Source organism: Stegodyphus dumicola, chromosome 5 (assembly GCF_044657685.1).
Source record: "Stegodyphus dumicola isolate Sdum_Otavi_A_Nest chromosome 5, ASM4465768v1".
Classification (NCBI taxonomy): domain Eukaryota; kingdom Metazoa; phylum Arthropoda; class Arachnida; order Araneae; family Eresidae; genus Stegodyphus; species Stegodyphus dumicola.
The window spans coordinates 209887136-209899549 of record NC_140772.1 but is presented as its reverse complement, the minus strand read 5'-3'; the positions used below and the strand labels follow the sequence as shown (position 1 = coordinate 209899549).

The following is a 12414-nucleotide window of genomic DNA, read 5'->3' as shown; positions in this document are numbered from 1 at the left end:
ATCAAATAAAAGCGCGGAGCACACTGACAAAAATTAAGAAAGCTATAACTCTGCAACTCTTCAGCGAAGCGAAACAGAAAGAAAAGGACTAATTATAGTTTAAAATCTGTAATTTCCTATTTTCCGTTGCTCTGAAAAGTGACAACATGAAGATATGCTACATAAGCTAGAAAGACCGTGTTTACTGCGTGCGTTCTGTCAGCATGATGCTTTTTTCACTAAAGAGGTTATCACACTTGGCTACAGTCCCTGCTAGACGGAACTTTTCTGAGAAACGAGATTCTAGTAGCATTGGTTTAAGAGGGACGATTCCTAGAAAAAAAGAGCCCCGCCGGAAACGAAGTCCTCCCTGGCTACGGAAACTATGTTGCGGCTACGCGGGATTTTTTCAAACCTCACCGAAAATGTCTCGGGTCAACCAATCAGACGAAAGTTCTGCGTCTGAAGGATCACGGGTAACTTTCGATATGGCGATGGCTGGAAAACCTCCTTGGCTGGAACAGCACGATCGTGGACGGTGGAAATAGCAGACAATTTTATTGGCGAAATTCAAAAGAAACCACATTTTAAGAATGTTTATATACTAATTAAATGTATAATCGTTGACGCTTCAGAGTAGACAGTATTTTATGACATTTTTATTTTCAATACTTTCGATGACTTGTTTACAAATTATTAGACGCCAAAAGGTCGCCAAATTCTTACATTTCTGCTGAGCGATCTGATACCGTGTAGAAATGTTAGCTTTACTATTGAATTTTATTTTATTAAATTTAAGGTGAACAATTTTTGAAAAATCTCTTTATATATGCACGACTTCACTTTTCTACTAATTATCTTTTAAACTGTTTATTGCATAATAAGCAACATGTAAACAACATCAAAGATGCCTGAAAAAAGGAAAGCATTACTTTTATAATTGATAGCAATACCTATTAAATTTGTGTACTATTATTTTTATGTTATTAATGAAATACTTTTTAGATTATAAATACATAACAAACTGTTGTAAGTTCTACATATTTGATACATTTCAATTGTGTGTATTACTGCATGCTTAAAAACATTTGTATATGCATTCTTTACTGTAAATCTCCTTCGTAATATTAATAGACATACATGAACAACTACAAAGCATCGTATCTTTATGTATATGTAAATATATGACTTATTAGATGTGTATTTATACGTTTATATGAACATGAAAATTGGCAAAATGTTTATTTGAAGTCACTTCTAATTCATGCACTCAATGATCATGCAGTTGACAATTGTACTGAGTAGTCCTTTGCACATTATGCTGCTTATGTAATACACAGTTCAAAAATAACTGATGAACATCGATACTAAAGAGTGTACACTTTTTGTTTTTGGAGTAATACATTATTATATCATATGTATGATTTACATAGAATACACATGACTTATGAATAATAAGAAATTTAACAGCTATGTTTAATTTAACAGTATGTATAATATTTGGTCACTTAAACATACAGTGCACAACTCATTATTGCTTTAGCATGTAGTATCTATTTAAGGAATTTCATGGTACTTTCTCATTAGCCATCCTTCCTGATTTCAAAAGGCAGTAAAATTAACGTTTCTTCTCTTTAGCTTTAAGAATCGCCAGTGTCGAGAATATTCCATTGCATTTATTGACATGCTGTTGGAAAGAGACGTCGTTACTCAAATAAATAGTCTGCTTATTTTCTTTCAACCCAAATCACACTAAACACGTCTGGGACATTCTTGGCAGATGCTGTACAGTTCAGTTTCGAAGACTATTTTCCAACTTCTCGGATAGTGCTATCGCAAAAATTTATCAACAACCTTATTTGAAATACATAGGTGTGACACAAAACATAAATTTAGGTGTTCAAAATAGTCGTATCTCCAATAATCTCCATTTAATTGCTGAAAATACGTAGTTTTGTGATTTTTCCAACGTTTAGCATGAATATAAGCAAGTTTCAAGGGTGATATTTAAGTTTTACTAACAGTTAGTTTTATGAAGATTGTTTCCTCTTTTTTTTTTTCATTCACTCGCTCAGTCGCAAATTTTACGCTAAGCGCCGTAAGTTAAAATTAGGAGAAAATCGTCACCGAAGAATTCTGGTTGCTGGTGCTGCTGCTGTTTTAAGTAACCGATCAACCCAACAAAAGATCAACGCCTGACGTTATTACGTTTAGTAAGTGTTGTATGTTAATTGTGTTTTTCCATTCGACTCATACAAGGCCCACCAGTGGCCGAGCGTTAAAAGTAGTTGAAAACTGGTAGTGCGGCCCGAGGTTCGAATCCCACGAACGGGCTGGTGCAAGGGCGTTTTCGTGGTTTTCCCGATGTGTAACGTGTATACGAGCTAGTTTCCCTTAGAAAGCCCTTCACGAAGGCATCCTCGCCTTAAGCAGATAGCATCGAGGCCTTGCTATAATCTCATAAATCCAAACCAAACTGACCCATACAGTGTTATAGCTTTAGAATTATTGGAATTTTAACCCAACCAGCAGACTGTAGATTAACAAGTAGCTGTCAAAGAGAAATTGGTTTTTAGTTGTGAATCCAACAAGTCATGAGGTATATAGTTGTATGTTAACTTTCACCTTTTGAATTGCATCTTGTGTACATAGTAGTATTTAGAGAGCCGTTAGCTTGCCAACCAGTTCAGTTAATTTCTAATACTGGTTAGCCGTTATTTGTAACAGTAATTAGTTTAAATAGTCAGACTACTTTAGGGGGTTATACTTTTAAAGCAACCCTCTTCCTTGGGTAAATAGCTTGCTTACTTTACTCTTGTGATTAAACAAATAAATCTTGAATTTTGCACATTGTATCCCCGTGTAATGTTTTATGTATATTTAGTTAGCTAAGTAGTTTAAATATCAATTAAACAAGTGTAATTTAAATTACAGTTATGAAAGTGATTGCACATTATAGTATTTAATTATTGTTACCTGCTACGTCATTGACTGATTCAGAATAAGCACGACGAGCTATGTCAAGAAGCCCATTGATATTTGGCTGAAAAAAAATTAAGATGTTTAAGAAATTTACAAGAATAAAAACGTTAAGTGTTAGAAATCATAAACAGAATAGTACTTTACCAGGACTAAAATACATCCATAGACAAAATTCAGTGATACATAAAAATAATAGTTAACTGAAACGGACTATATGTAATTCTGACATAAAATAAATAAAATTACATTACGTTTAAAAAATGTTCGATTTAGGTAAAAATAATAGTTTGAAAAGCGTGAATTACATTTTACGAGATTTAGATTTGTTGCTGCATCTTAACTATTTTAACTGTTAATATAGTACATATTAAAGTTACGTGCTAAGAATTAAAAAAAAAGGAAACATTTCTTTATAAAAATAACAGAATGAAATTATTACAAAGCAATTGTGAATTAAACAGAAAATTTCCTCAAAATGACATAATACTTGATAATTTTAATTTGTTAATGAATTAACAATTTTAATTTATAAACAAGTTTCAGTTATTAAATATGTAAAAAATGCTGTAAATTTCGTTTCACTTTACTTTGATTATTTAATTTGTAATTAACATGCACTTTAAACGGCAAAATAACACAGCTCAAAATTAAAGATGTAAAAATATACATAGAAAATTCATATATTTTAATAGCTGAACAATTTAGAAGAGAAAAATAGATAATTCAGAAGTGTAAGATGATTATTCTAAATCGTCGGTTGACAAGAGAAATTAGGCTAGTCCTCTTAACATTTTAGACATTAATATTTTTATGTATATTTTCACTTAACATGCAATGGTATTAGAGAAATATCGTTTTATCTGTTCTGAACACGCGCGTCACTCGAGTACAGTCGGGTTTCTACGTAAATGGAATATCTCCATTTGCTTCTGCTCTTCTCAGTGGTCCCGATAGTTTGCTTACCGTGTTTTTCGGGTTAATAATTTTTCAGAAGAAGTAAAAAATAATTTTAAAAAATGGATTTTATTTGTTGAAATATTTTCTCGTATGTTCTCATTTGTTCAAATATGAAATATTATATCCGTCATTTCAAAGAGGAATATTATACAATTTCAAGATTATTAATAATATTCAAACTAAGAAGTAGTCTAATATTAACTGAAATAACACACCTTCACCTTCATACCAAGACATGCACCATATAGGTAGAGCTATATTTAAAGAAGAATTGTTGAAGATATTAAAGGAAAAAAATCAATTTAAGTTGCATGAATTTTCAGGACTAGTTTAAGGTTAAATCTCCTCCGTCATTTGACTCTTGCAGCTGAAGAAGAAGGCTGTATTTAATCTTCGAAACTAATCCTGCAAATTTATGCTGCTTACGCTGATTCTTGTTGCTTTAATACATTCAACATTAAAATGTACTCTGTTTTGCTTGCTTTATGTTCTTTTTTAGATTAAAATTATTTTTAATTAATTATTTATGAATTCTATCAAATGAAAAAAAATTTTGTTTAATATGGTAGGATTACTCTGATTTTGTCTCTTAGTCCGATTTTCACGAATTTAACATTATGCATTATTGTATTCATTAGTATTCATATTCAAAGTACAGTAAACCCTGCCACGACGACCACCTCTCTAAGATGACCATTTCTGAAAGTGACTCCTTGTTTCTATAAGGATGCTTCACTTACAAAATTCGATCTGGCAAAGATAAGCTATCTAGTGCTTTTTGTGATTTGTCATGGGAATGGAAATCGGAGCTCAGCCAAGAGGTCAAAAGTTTTGCCATAAGCTCATTTTCATAAATGCGCTAAAGAAATTCGTGTCTGTTGGTGAATTTTTCTACTATTTTTAGATGTTTCCAAAAATTTGCCTGTTTAGAAAAGCTGTTATTGTAAACTGCTCCCTAATCTCAGTTTCTTTTTTTTCGCAAATTTTTAACGCCATCTGAATTTAAGAGGGTAACCGTAAAACTGAGGTTATGATAGAGTTAAGACTGAGCAGTAATTCGCCAGGTGCCGTTAAAGATATTACTTAAATTGCTAAGTCCTACTTTTTTAGAGAATCAGGCTTTTGAGAAATAGGATGCAGTTAAGACACCAATTCTGGAAGAATTTTCGCCATCGGTTAACAAGGAAAGTTTCTTTGAAGTTCCATAAGTTCAAATTAGCAGCGGTACTGCAATTGGAAGACCTAGCTATGTACACAGCATGTTTGAAAAATCAGCCTTTGGGGAAAATAAAAAACAAAATCTAATGTGGACACAAACATGACTTCCTTGTACGCCCGCCTATGAAATTACACACATTTTTTGCTGCACTTCATTTGAAAGTGAGGTACGATTTTCCTGCTATAGTAGTTCCATATATAAAATTTCAACATTCTGGGATTAATCGTGTTGAGTTATGCGACATAGATACTTACGTATGGACATCACGTCGAAATTAGACAGAAGTCCCAAATACAAAATTTTACGACGAACCGTTTTTGAATTATCCGGCGTAGTACCTATAAAGGTAACGACGGAACTAATCAAAATGGATTCGGGAATGGTCAATATGAATATTTTCATTGAAATGAGAAACCAAAATGTTTGGCAATTACAATACTTCCTTTACTTTGTACGTGGAAATAAAAAAAAATTAAATTAAAAATAACTCATGGGAATTCCATCTTTCATCAAGAGAAAAACAAGTTTTTTGACTGATGAATTCTTCAAAAACCATATAGGACTTGTCGTAGTGGAAAAAGAATTTGTAATTAACCCTGGCAAGTAAAAATGTTTATATTCTACGGCAATTTTCTAGTTTCCGGTAAAAGAACAAAATTCTGAACTATTGCAATAGCACTGATAGATTTACAGTACTAGTAGCAAGAAATGTAGAGTATGCAAGTTGGAAAATTCAAAATATCAGCAATGGGCTCTTAACCCTTCTCTGAACACTTTAAAGAGATTTAAAAAACTTTCATATTCACTGATACTAAAAGAAAACTAGTTTCTTTAAAAGCAAATGTTTTAAAAATGGTTTATTCACTTTCTTTTAAATGTTTCTTATCGAGTCATTAGGGTGTTACTCATAAATAAATAAAAGTTATCAACTTTTTAATTGCATTCAAACTTAATCAGAAACAAAACACGGCTTTTGATTTAGGTTTATATATAGAGTTGTTCTAATATAGGTATTTTGACACAAAATCGAACTTTTTCTGAAATGACATGCCATTTTTTCCTATATTTCGAGTCCACGACTCAAGTTATGCCTAGGCATTAAAGTCTGTAATTTTTGGTGAGAAATTTATGACGAAATTTTAAAAAATTAGCTTGGTGACTTTTTTTTTCAGTTTGAACCAAGAATAATTCATTTAGCAAACTTCTTTATTTATAGCAACCTAATTTTCGTTTCCTTTTTTTCATTGCAGAGGAGAGGAAAAAAGGTCATCGTTCATACTTTCAAATAATTTTAAATTTAAAGTGCGTAAACCATATTTGGCGTTATTTTGAAATTTGGCATATTTGTTATAGACAAATATGCCAAATTTCAAAATGTGCCAATATGTAAATTTACGTATATCTTAAGAAATTTTCAGTAAAAAAACTTTAATTTTTGGCAGGTATGCTTAAAAATAAATCTACTTTAAGATGATTATAAAAATTTTATAGGTTATAATTCAAAATGTTTTTCGAAAAATTTATAAAAATTATTTTAAAATAAATAATAAAAAAACGGGCGAATTTTATTCGAAATGAGCCTTATTTTTGAAATGGGAAAGGAAGAATCGAATACGTTTTGTAGAGACATTAGGTATATTTGGAAGCTGGCAAGATGAAAAATTAGCAACGCCTTCGCCGGGAATCGAACCGTGGACCTCTAAATTATGCGCTGAGCGTGAAGACCACCACACCACGAAAGTTCGCTAAGAAGGAGAGAGAAATGCTTTATATATTTCCCCTTTTAAAGGGTGACTGGGATTTTTAGGGAACCCAATCGCCAAATCCTGGGTCAGGATAATCATCATCCAACACCCTTTTAGTTCGGGCGCCACTGTAGAGACATTAGGAATTTGTTTGGAGGCCGGAGAGATGAAAAATTAGCATCGCTTTTCGCCGGAAATCGAACCGCGGACCTCTCAATTACGTGCTGAAGGTGCAGACCACTACGCCACGAAGGCTCGCTAAGAAGGCGAGAGAAATACCTCATAGTTTAATAAAAAAAAGAGATATTAATAAATATATACCAAATTCAATTAACATGGAGGAGCTAAAATTTTTAGAGCTAATATTTTAAAAACTACTCGTGCGATTTTTACAAAACTTGTCACTTTGGCATAATTTGAGTCGTAGAATAGAAATATGGAAAAAAATTAAATATCAATACAGAAAAAGTCCAATTTTGTGTAACAATACCTATATTAGAACAATGCTATATATAAATCTACATATCATCCTAAGTCGCGCTTTCGAGACATGAAAAACGCAAGTTGAATTTCATCAATCGGCCCAGAAGACCGGCAGATATAGAACTATCCCCACTTTTTTTTTTTCTTTCCTCCACACTGTACCTTAGTGTTTATTGAAATGGGAAAAATTTATTCCATTTTTGCATTCTTAATTTCTGCTCATGCGTCAGATAAACCAATAACATCATAAAATATTAGAAAAATTATATTTATTAACCTAAATATCCAAACCTTTAGATGATATATATAAATGAAACTTACTTTCACGGCAAAACACTTCTGCATGTGCATATTTAAAACTCCTTTTTGAAATCGAACATCGCTGTGAATAACGAGGCCTATCTTTTCCTGTAATTCTTGAAAGCGTTCATCTGACAAAGCCTTTAAACGTAAAATGCAAAATCAGGTATTTATTGAGCTCTTTAAAATTTAAGAAGAATAAGCTACCTAGTTTTTTTTTTAATTTAATTTAACCGAAAAGGTATTTTTTATAAGATTAAGAAAATTTAAGTTTTAATTTTAAGATTAAGAAGATTCAAGTTTTAATTTTAAGATTAAGAAGATTTAAGTTTTTAAAATTATATTTTAATTTTAAAATTAATTTTAAGATTCAGCTGCAAAATTAAGGTAAAATGATTTTTCGTGAAATCGTAACTGTGAAAAATAAATATCCTGATTCATTTGAAAACATATTGGTATATTAAAATTAAGTTCTCTTAAAAAGTTTTTTTTTTTTTTTTTTTTTTTTTTTTTTTCCTCCCATACTTACATAATTTAGTTAGGTATCTTTGTTTATACTTTCCCACTGAAGAATAGCCAATAGTTTAAAATTTACTAAAAATATACTAAAAGCAATAAGAACCTGAAGTTAATGAATATATATGGACACTGCGTATTTACTATATTTTCCTTTGTTGAATTGGGCGTGACCTCTAATGACCATGAGACCAACTTGTTTGGTTAGGTGGGTCGGGCTGCGCCCACTTCAGACACCTTATAACTACTGATTTAAGCAGTTTGACCATTCAGTGTGCAGTTGCTAGTCATGATGGATCGATGGCCTTGAATTTTCAATCCTTTCATTACCTGTGTATGCGGTTAATGCTTATTTAACTTAAATAAAAATAATCACTTCGAGTGTTTTTTTTTTTTTTTTTTTTTTTTTTTTTTTTTTTTTTTTTGCACGCTTTTCCAGTCCCAAACTTTTTAGAAAAATTTTGTTCTCGTTATAATGAATAAAATACAAAAGGTATAATTAACTAACCCGCTCGACTAAAATTGTTCGAGATATTTAATATTCGATTGGAGATCCTATTCAGAAGCCATACCCAAATTGAAGAGTAAAATGTCTGCATTTGTACATGACTAAAATAAAATATCAGTTTTGAAAAGTCTTCTCGTGCTAAGAGGTTTAGGTGCATTTTCTGGGCAGATTACTATGAAAAATATTGTTATTGATTATATATACAGTGTACATAAAAATTTTGCCTTTCTCGTGAACTTGCACTTGTTAATTTGGCATGATTTGTTGAAAAATTGCTTGCAATTAAGGTGGTTTTTTTTTTTTTTTTTTTTTTTTTTTTTTTGTTTGTTTGTTTGTTTGTTTTTCCCCCCGTTAGAAATGGCAAAGATTTTTCATGCTTCGAAAATCAAATTTTTAACTTCGTTTTAAGCTTCGAATCTGGTGACTTAAAAGGTTTTTAATGGTTCATACGTAGTCTTTTCCTATTGACCTCGGATGATAATTTTAACGGGAAAAGAAGTTTTTGTTTTTGGCATGGGTGACGTTAAAGACGAAAAGGGTGGAAATGTGAGGAATGGAAAAGTACAAATTTTGTATAGGTTTGTTCTTGGTGTGGGCGATGAAAATTCTCACTTCTTTGAGAAAGTCATCTGAAATGTAATAGCCTCTGCACTTAACCCCGGTGCAACCTCGAGAAGCAAGGCCTGTCGTCACCCGCCTCGCTGATGCAAATGCGCCGGGGAGCATAAAGCTGGGATTGCCCAAAACCCGGTGGATTATGAGCCGAAGAGTTGCAATTGCCTATAAAAGCACACTAGCAACTAGAGTTATTGTGAGGCTTTCCCCAAGCAAAAGCCCAGTCTTTCTGAAATCGAGGACAGAATTATCATTCACTCAAGCCGTCACCGCCCTACACTCAAGCCATCAAGACAGATATTTTTACTGGCAAAATCAAAACGTGGTCATGGACTCCCAGTAAGTCATAAAAAACTTTCTAGTCTCATTGCACTACAACACAAAACTATTAGCATTGCCGAAAGGGGCTCGAAAGTAACATGAATTAGAGATCGTAGGCCCCTAAATAAGATGCTTCATGTAATGATTATGGCGTGGAAACGTGCAAAACTTCACTGGCAGACAATGAATTGCTGGACTTCCTTGCAAGACGCAATATTGACTTGGTCCTCATCTCAGAAACTCTCGCTCATTCGCTAAGCATTTCTAATTATCGCAGTTACCGCTGCGACAAGGTACGACATCGTGGTGGGGGGGGGTGTTCTCATATATGTGAAAAGGAGCTTTCAATTTTTCTTCTATGCCTCTGATAACAGTCTATGTTTTGAAGAAGTCAAGGCTATTGAACGAATTCCAAACTGGGGTAGTATGATACTGTCTTCTTTTTACAATATCCCCGATCTTAAATTACAGGGTATTCACTTCACAACCTTCTTGGCAACCTATACACTACCACAATCGGCGGCGATTTAAACGCCAAACATATCATCTGGGAATGTCGTAAGACTAACAAAAGTTGTTAAATTCTCTTTAACTTTTTTATAATAATCCATTATACATTTATCCCCCAGAAGAATACACTTTTCGTCCCATCAACCCGTGACCCGGTTTCAACGACCTAATAACATTCCAGTTATTACTGAGGTTGTCAACGATCTTTCCTCGAATCACACTGAATACTGGCGCACTTGAGAATACATAAACCGGGTACCATCAATACCTATAAAATTACTTACTGAAAAAGTTCGAAAATGACATTAACAAGCACCCCTCTCCCAATCCATTGCTCAAAACAATAGAAAATATTGATCATGCAATCCTGAACTTAATGGTATCCAGAACGCATATAAAAATTCCACTTCTTAAGTCAATAATAGAAACTATCTTTTCAAAATCCCACAAGACGTTAAAAACATTATCCAATCGAGAAACACGTTACGGAAGTTTAAAAATATTCACCTGAACCCAGCGGTCAAATCAGAAGTCAACAAATTAAAGAGAAAAACTCAACATTTGATTGAAGAGCACAACAAACCCTTTAAGGACGACACAGGTTTCATATATAATAATGAAGATTAGGTGAATGCTTTTGCCACTTATTTTGCTAAACAATTCACGCCTAACAATTATCCCTCTGATCCCAACTTTATCTGTCATGTAGACAACTAGGTAAAAAAACTGGATACGCTAGCCCAGTGCCACTAACCTTACGACCTTCACCTCCCCTGCTGAAGTAAGCACCATCATTTCTAAGCTTCATAAAATAAAAGCACCTGGCAAGGACAACATTTCAAATCTTATGATCAAGTATCTCCTTGGAAAAATTATGAACAGACTATGTAGCATTTGCAACGCCTGCCTGTACCTGAGTTACTTCCCATCAGAGTGGAAACATGCAGTTGTTATAATGAATCCCAAGCCTGGGAAAGACGAATCACGAGTAGATGGTTACAAGCCAATCAGCTTGCTCCCGTTTTGGGCAAGATCCTTAAGAAGATCATCTATAAACTCATATATTCAGAGCTGAATTCTGTTCCAAGCTAATAGTTTGGATTCCGCAGTGTGCTTTCGACAACCAAGCTGTTAAAAAATTTTATCAACTTTGTACTATTAAAATTTTTTGATCATTAAATAGATAAGTGAAAGTTCACTTACCTTCTAAATAGGGCTGCCCTGAACTGCCTGCTTTTCCTTCTTGTAGGTATCCGTCTCTATGATGAACTTCGATTCACTTCGAAACACAGCTATAAACTTTTTAAGAAATTTTAATTCGTATAAAAGATATCTACAAAATATTTACAAGTTATAATGATTACAAGCATAATTTATACGGAGACGGTCTATCGTTATACATCTGTTAGACGCGTCAGCCGTTCAACTGACTACTTTTAGTCTCTTTCGCCAGAGGGCGTTCGTGGAAGTAAAGTTCTAGTAAGCAAACGCGACACTCCCACCTTGAGGTCCAGTATTAACAAAGGATGGACCTCAACTGACCTGTAGTTCAAGTCTTTTGAGATTTCGTCATACGTCGAGTTCTGTACCTCACTAGCATATCCTACTCAGGTGTAAAGTTGAGTTCAAGAGGTATGAGGTTCTTAGTAGGTCTTATAATCTCCCCTTGTGCAGTTTTCAGTTTCACTAATCTAATGTGTCCGTCGTGGGATGGAAAAATTTCCACGATTCTAGCTAAGGGCCAGTTTATCCTTTTTTCATTGTTGGACACAATTACAAGATCACCAACTTTCACAGAAGATGGTTCGCGGATGAATTTTGAGCTTTGTTTTAGTTGCCCTAAATATTCTGATCGAAATCGTTTTCGTAAATCTTTTCTCAATTTGGCTCTGTAAAGGTATCTTTTATTGATGGATTTAGAATCCAAAAGATCTAATTCAGGAACTCCAGTCTCTGGAATTTCTGTTAGAAACATTGCTGGGGTGAGAGCTCTTAAATCCTTTACGTCTTCTGACAAATACGTGAGAGGACGGTTGTTCATAATGCTCTCGCAGTCACAAATGATTGTGAACAATTCTTCGTAGTTCAGAGAAGATTTTCCTAGTACCTTTCGAAGAATTCTCTTTAGTACTCCAATTAATCTTTCCCACCACCCTCCCCACCATGGCGAGGAAGGGGGGATAAATTTCCATTCAATTTTCTTAACTGTTGCGTTTTCTAAGATAGAATTCCAATCTATGGTCTTAAACAAATTATTTGATCCAACAAAATTGGTTCCA

The 12414-nt window shown here is 33.4% G+C and overlaps 1 protein-coding gene and 1 long non-coding RNA gene across 2 annotated transcripts in view; one reads left to right on the top strand and one right to left on the bottom strand.

Moving 5' to 3' along the window:
* LOC118198747 (mutS protein homolog 4-like) overlaps positions 1–12414 on the bottom strand; it is an 84790-nt gene that overhangs the window by 41889 nt on the left and 30487 nt on the right. The window contains exons 10-11 of the mRNA XM_085817617.1: positions 7687–7806; positions 2956–3022 (exon numbers count right to left, since the gene is read on the bottom strand). Coding sequence (XP_085673743.1) covers positions 2956–3022; positions 7687–7806 — 187 coding nt within the window. The remainder of the gene's footprint in view (positions 1–2955; positions 3023–7686; positions 7807–12414) is intronic.
* Positions 1–12414, top strand: part of LOC146997398 (uncharacterized) — a 71497-nt gene that overhangs the window by 31974 nt on the left and 27109 nt on the right. The window lies entirely within an intron of this gene.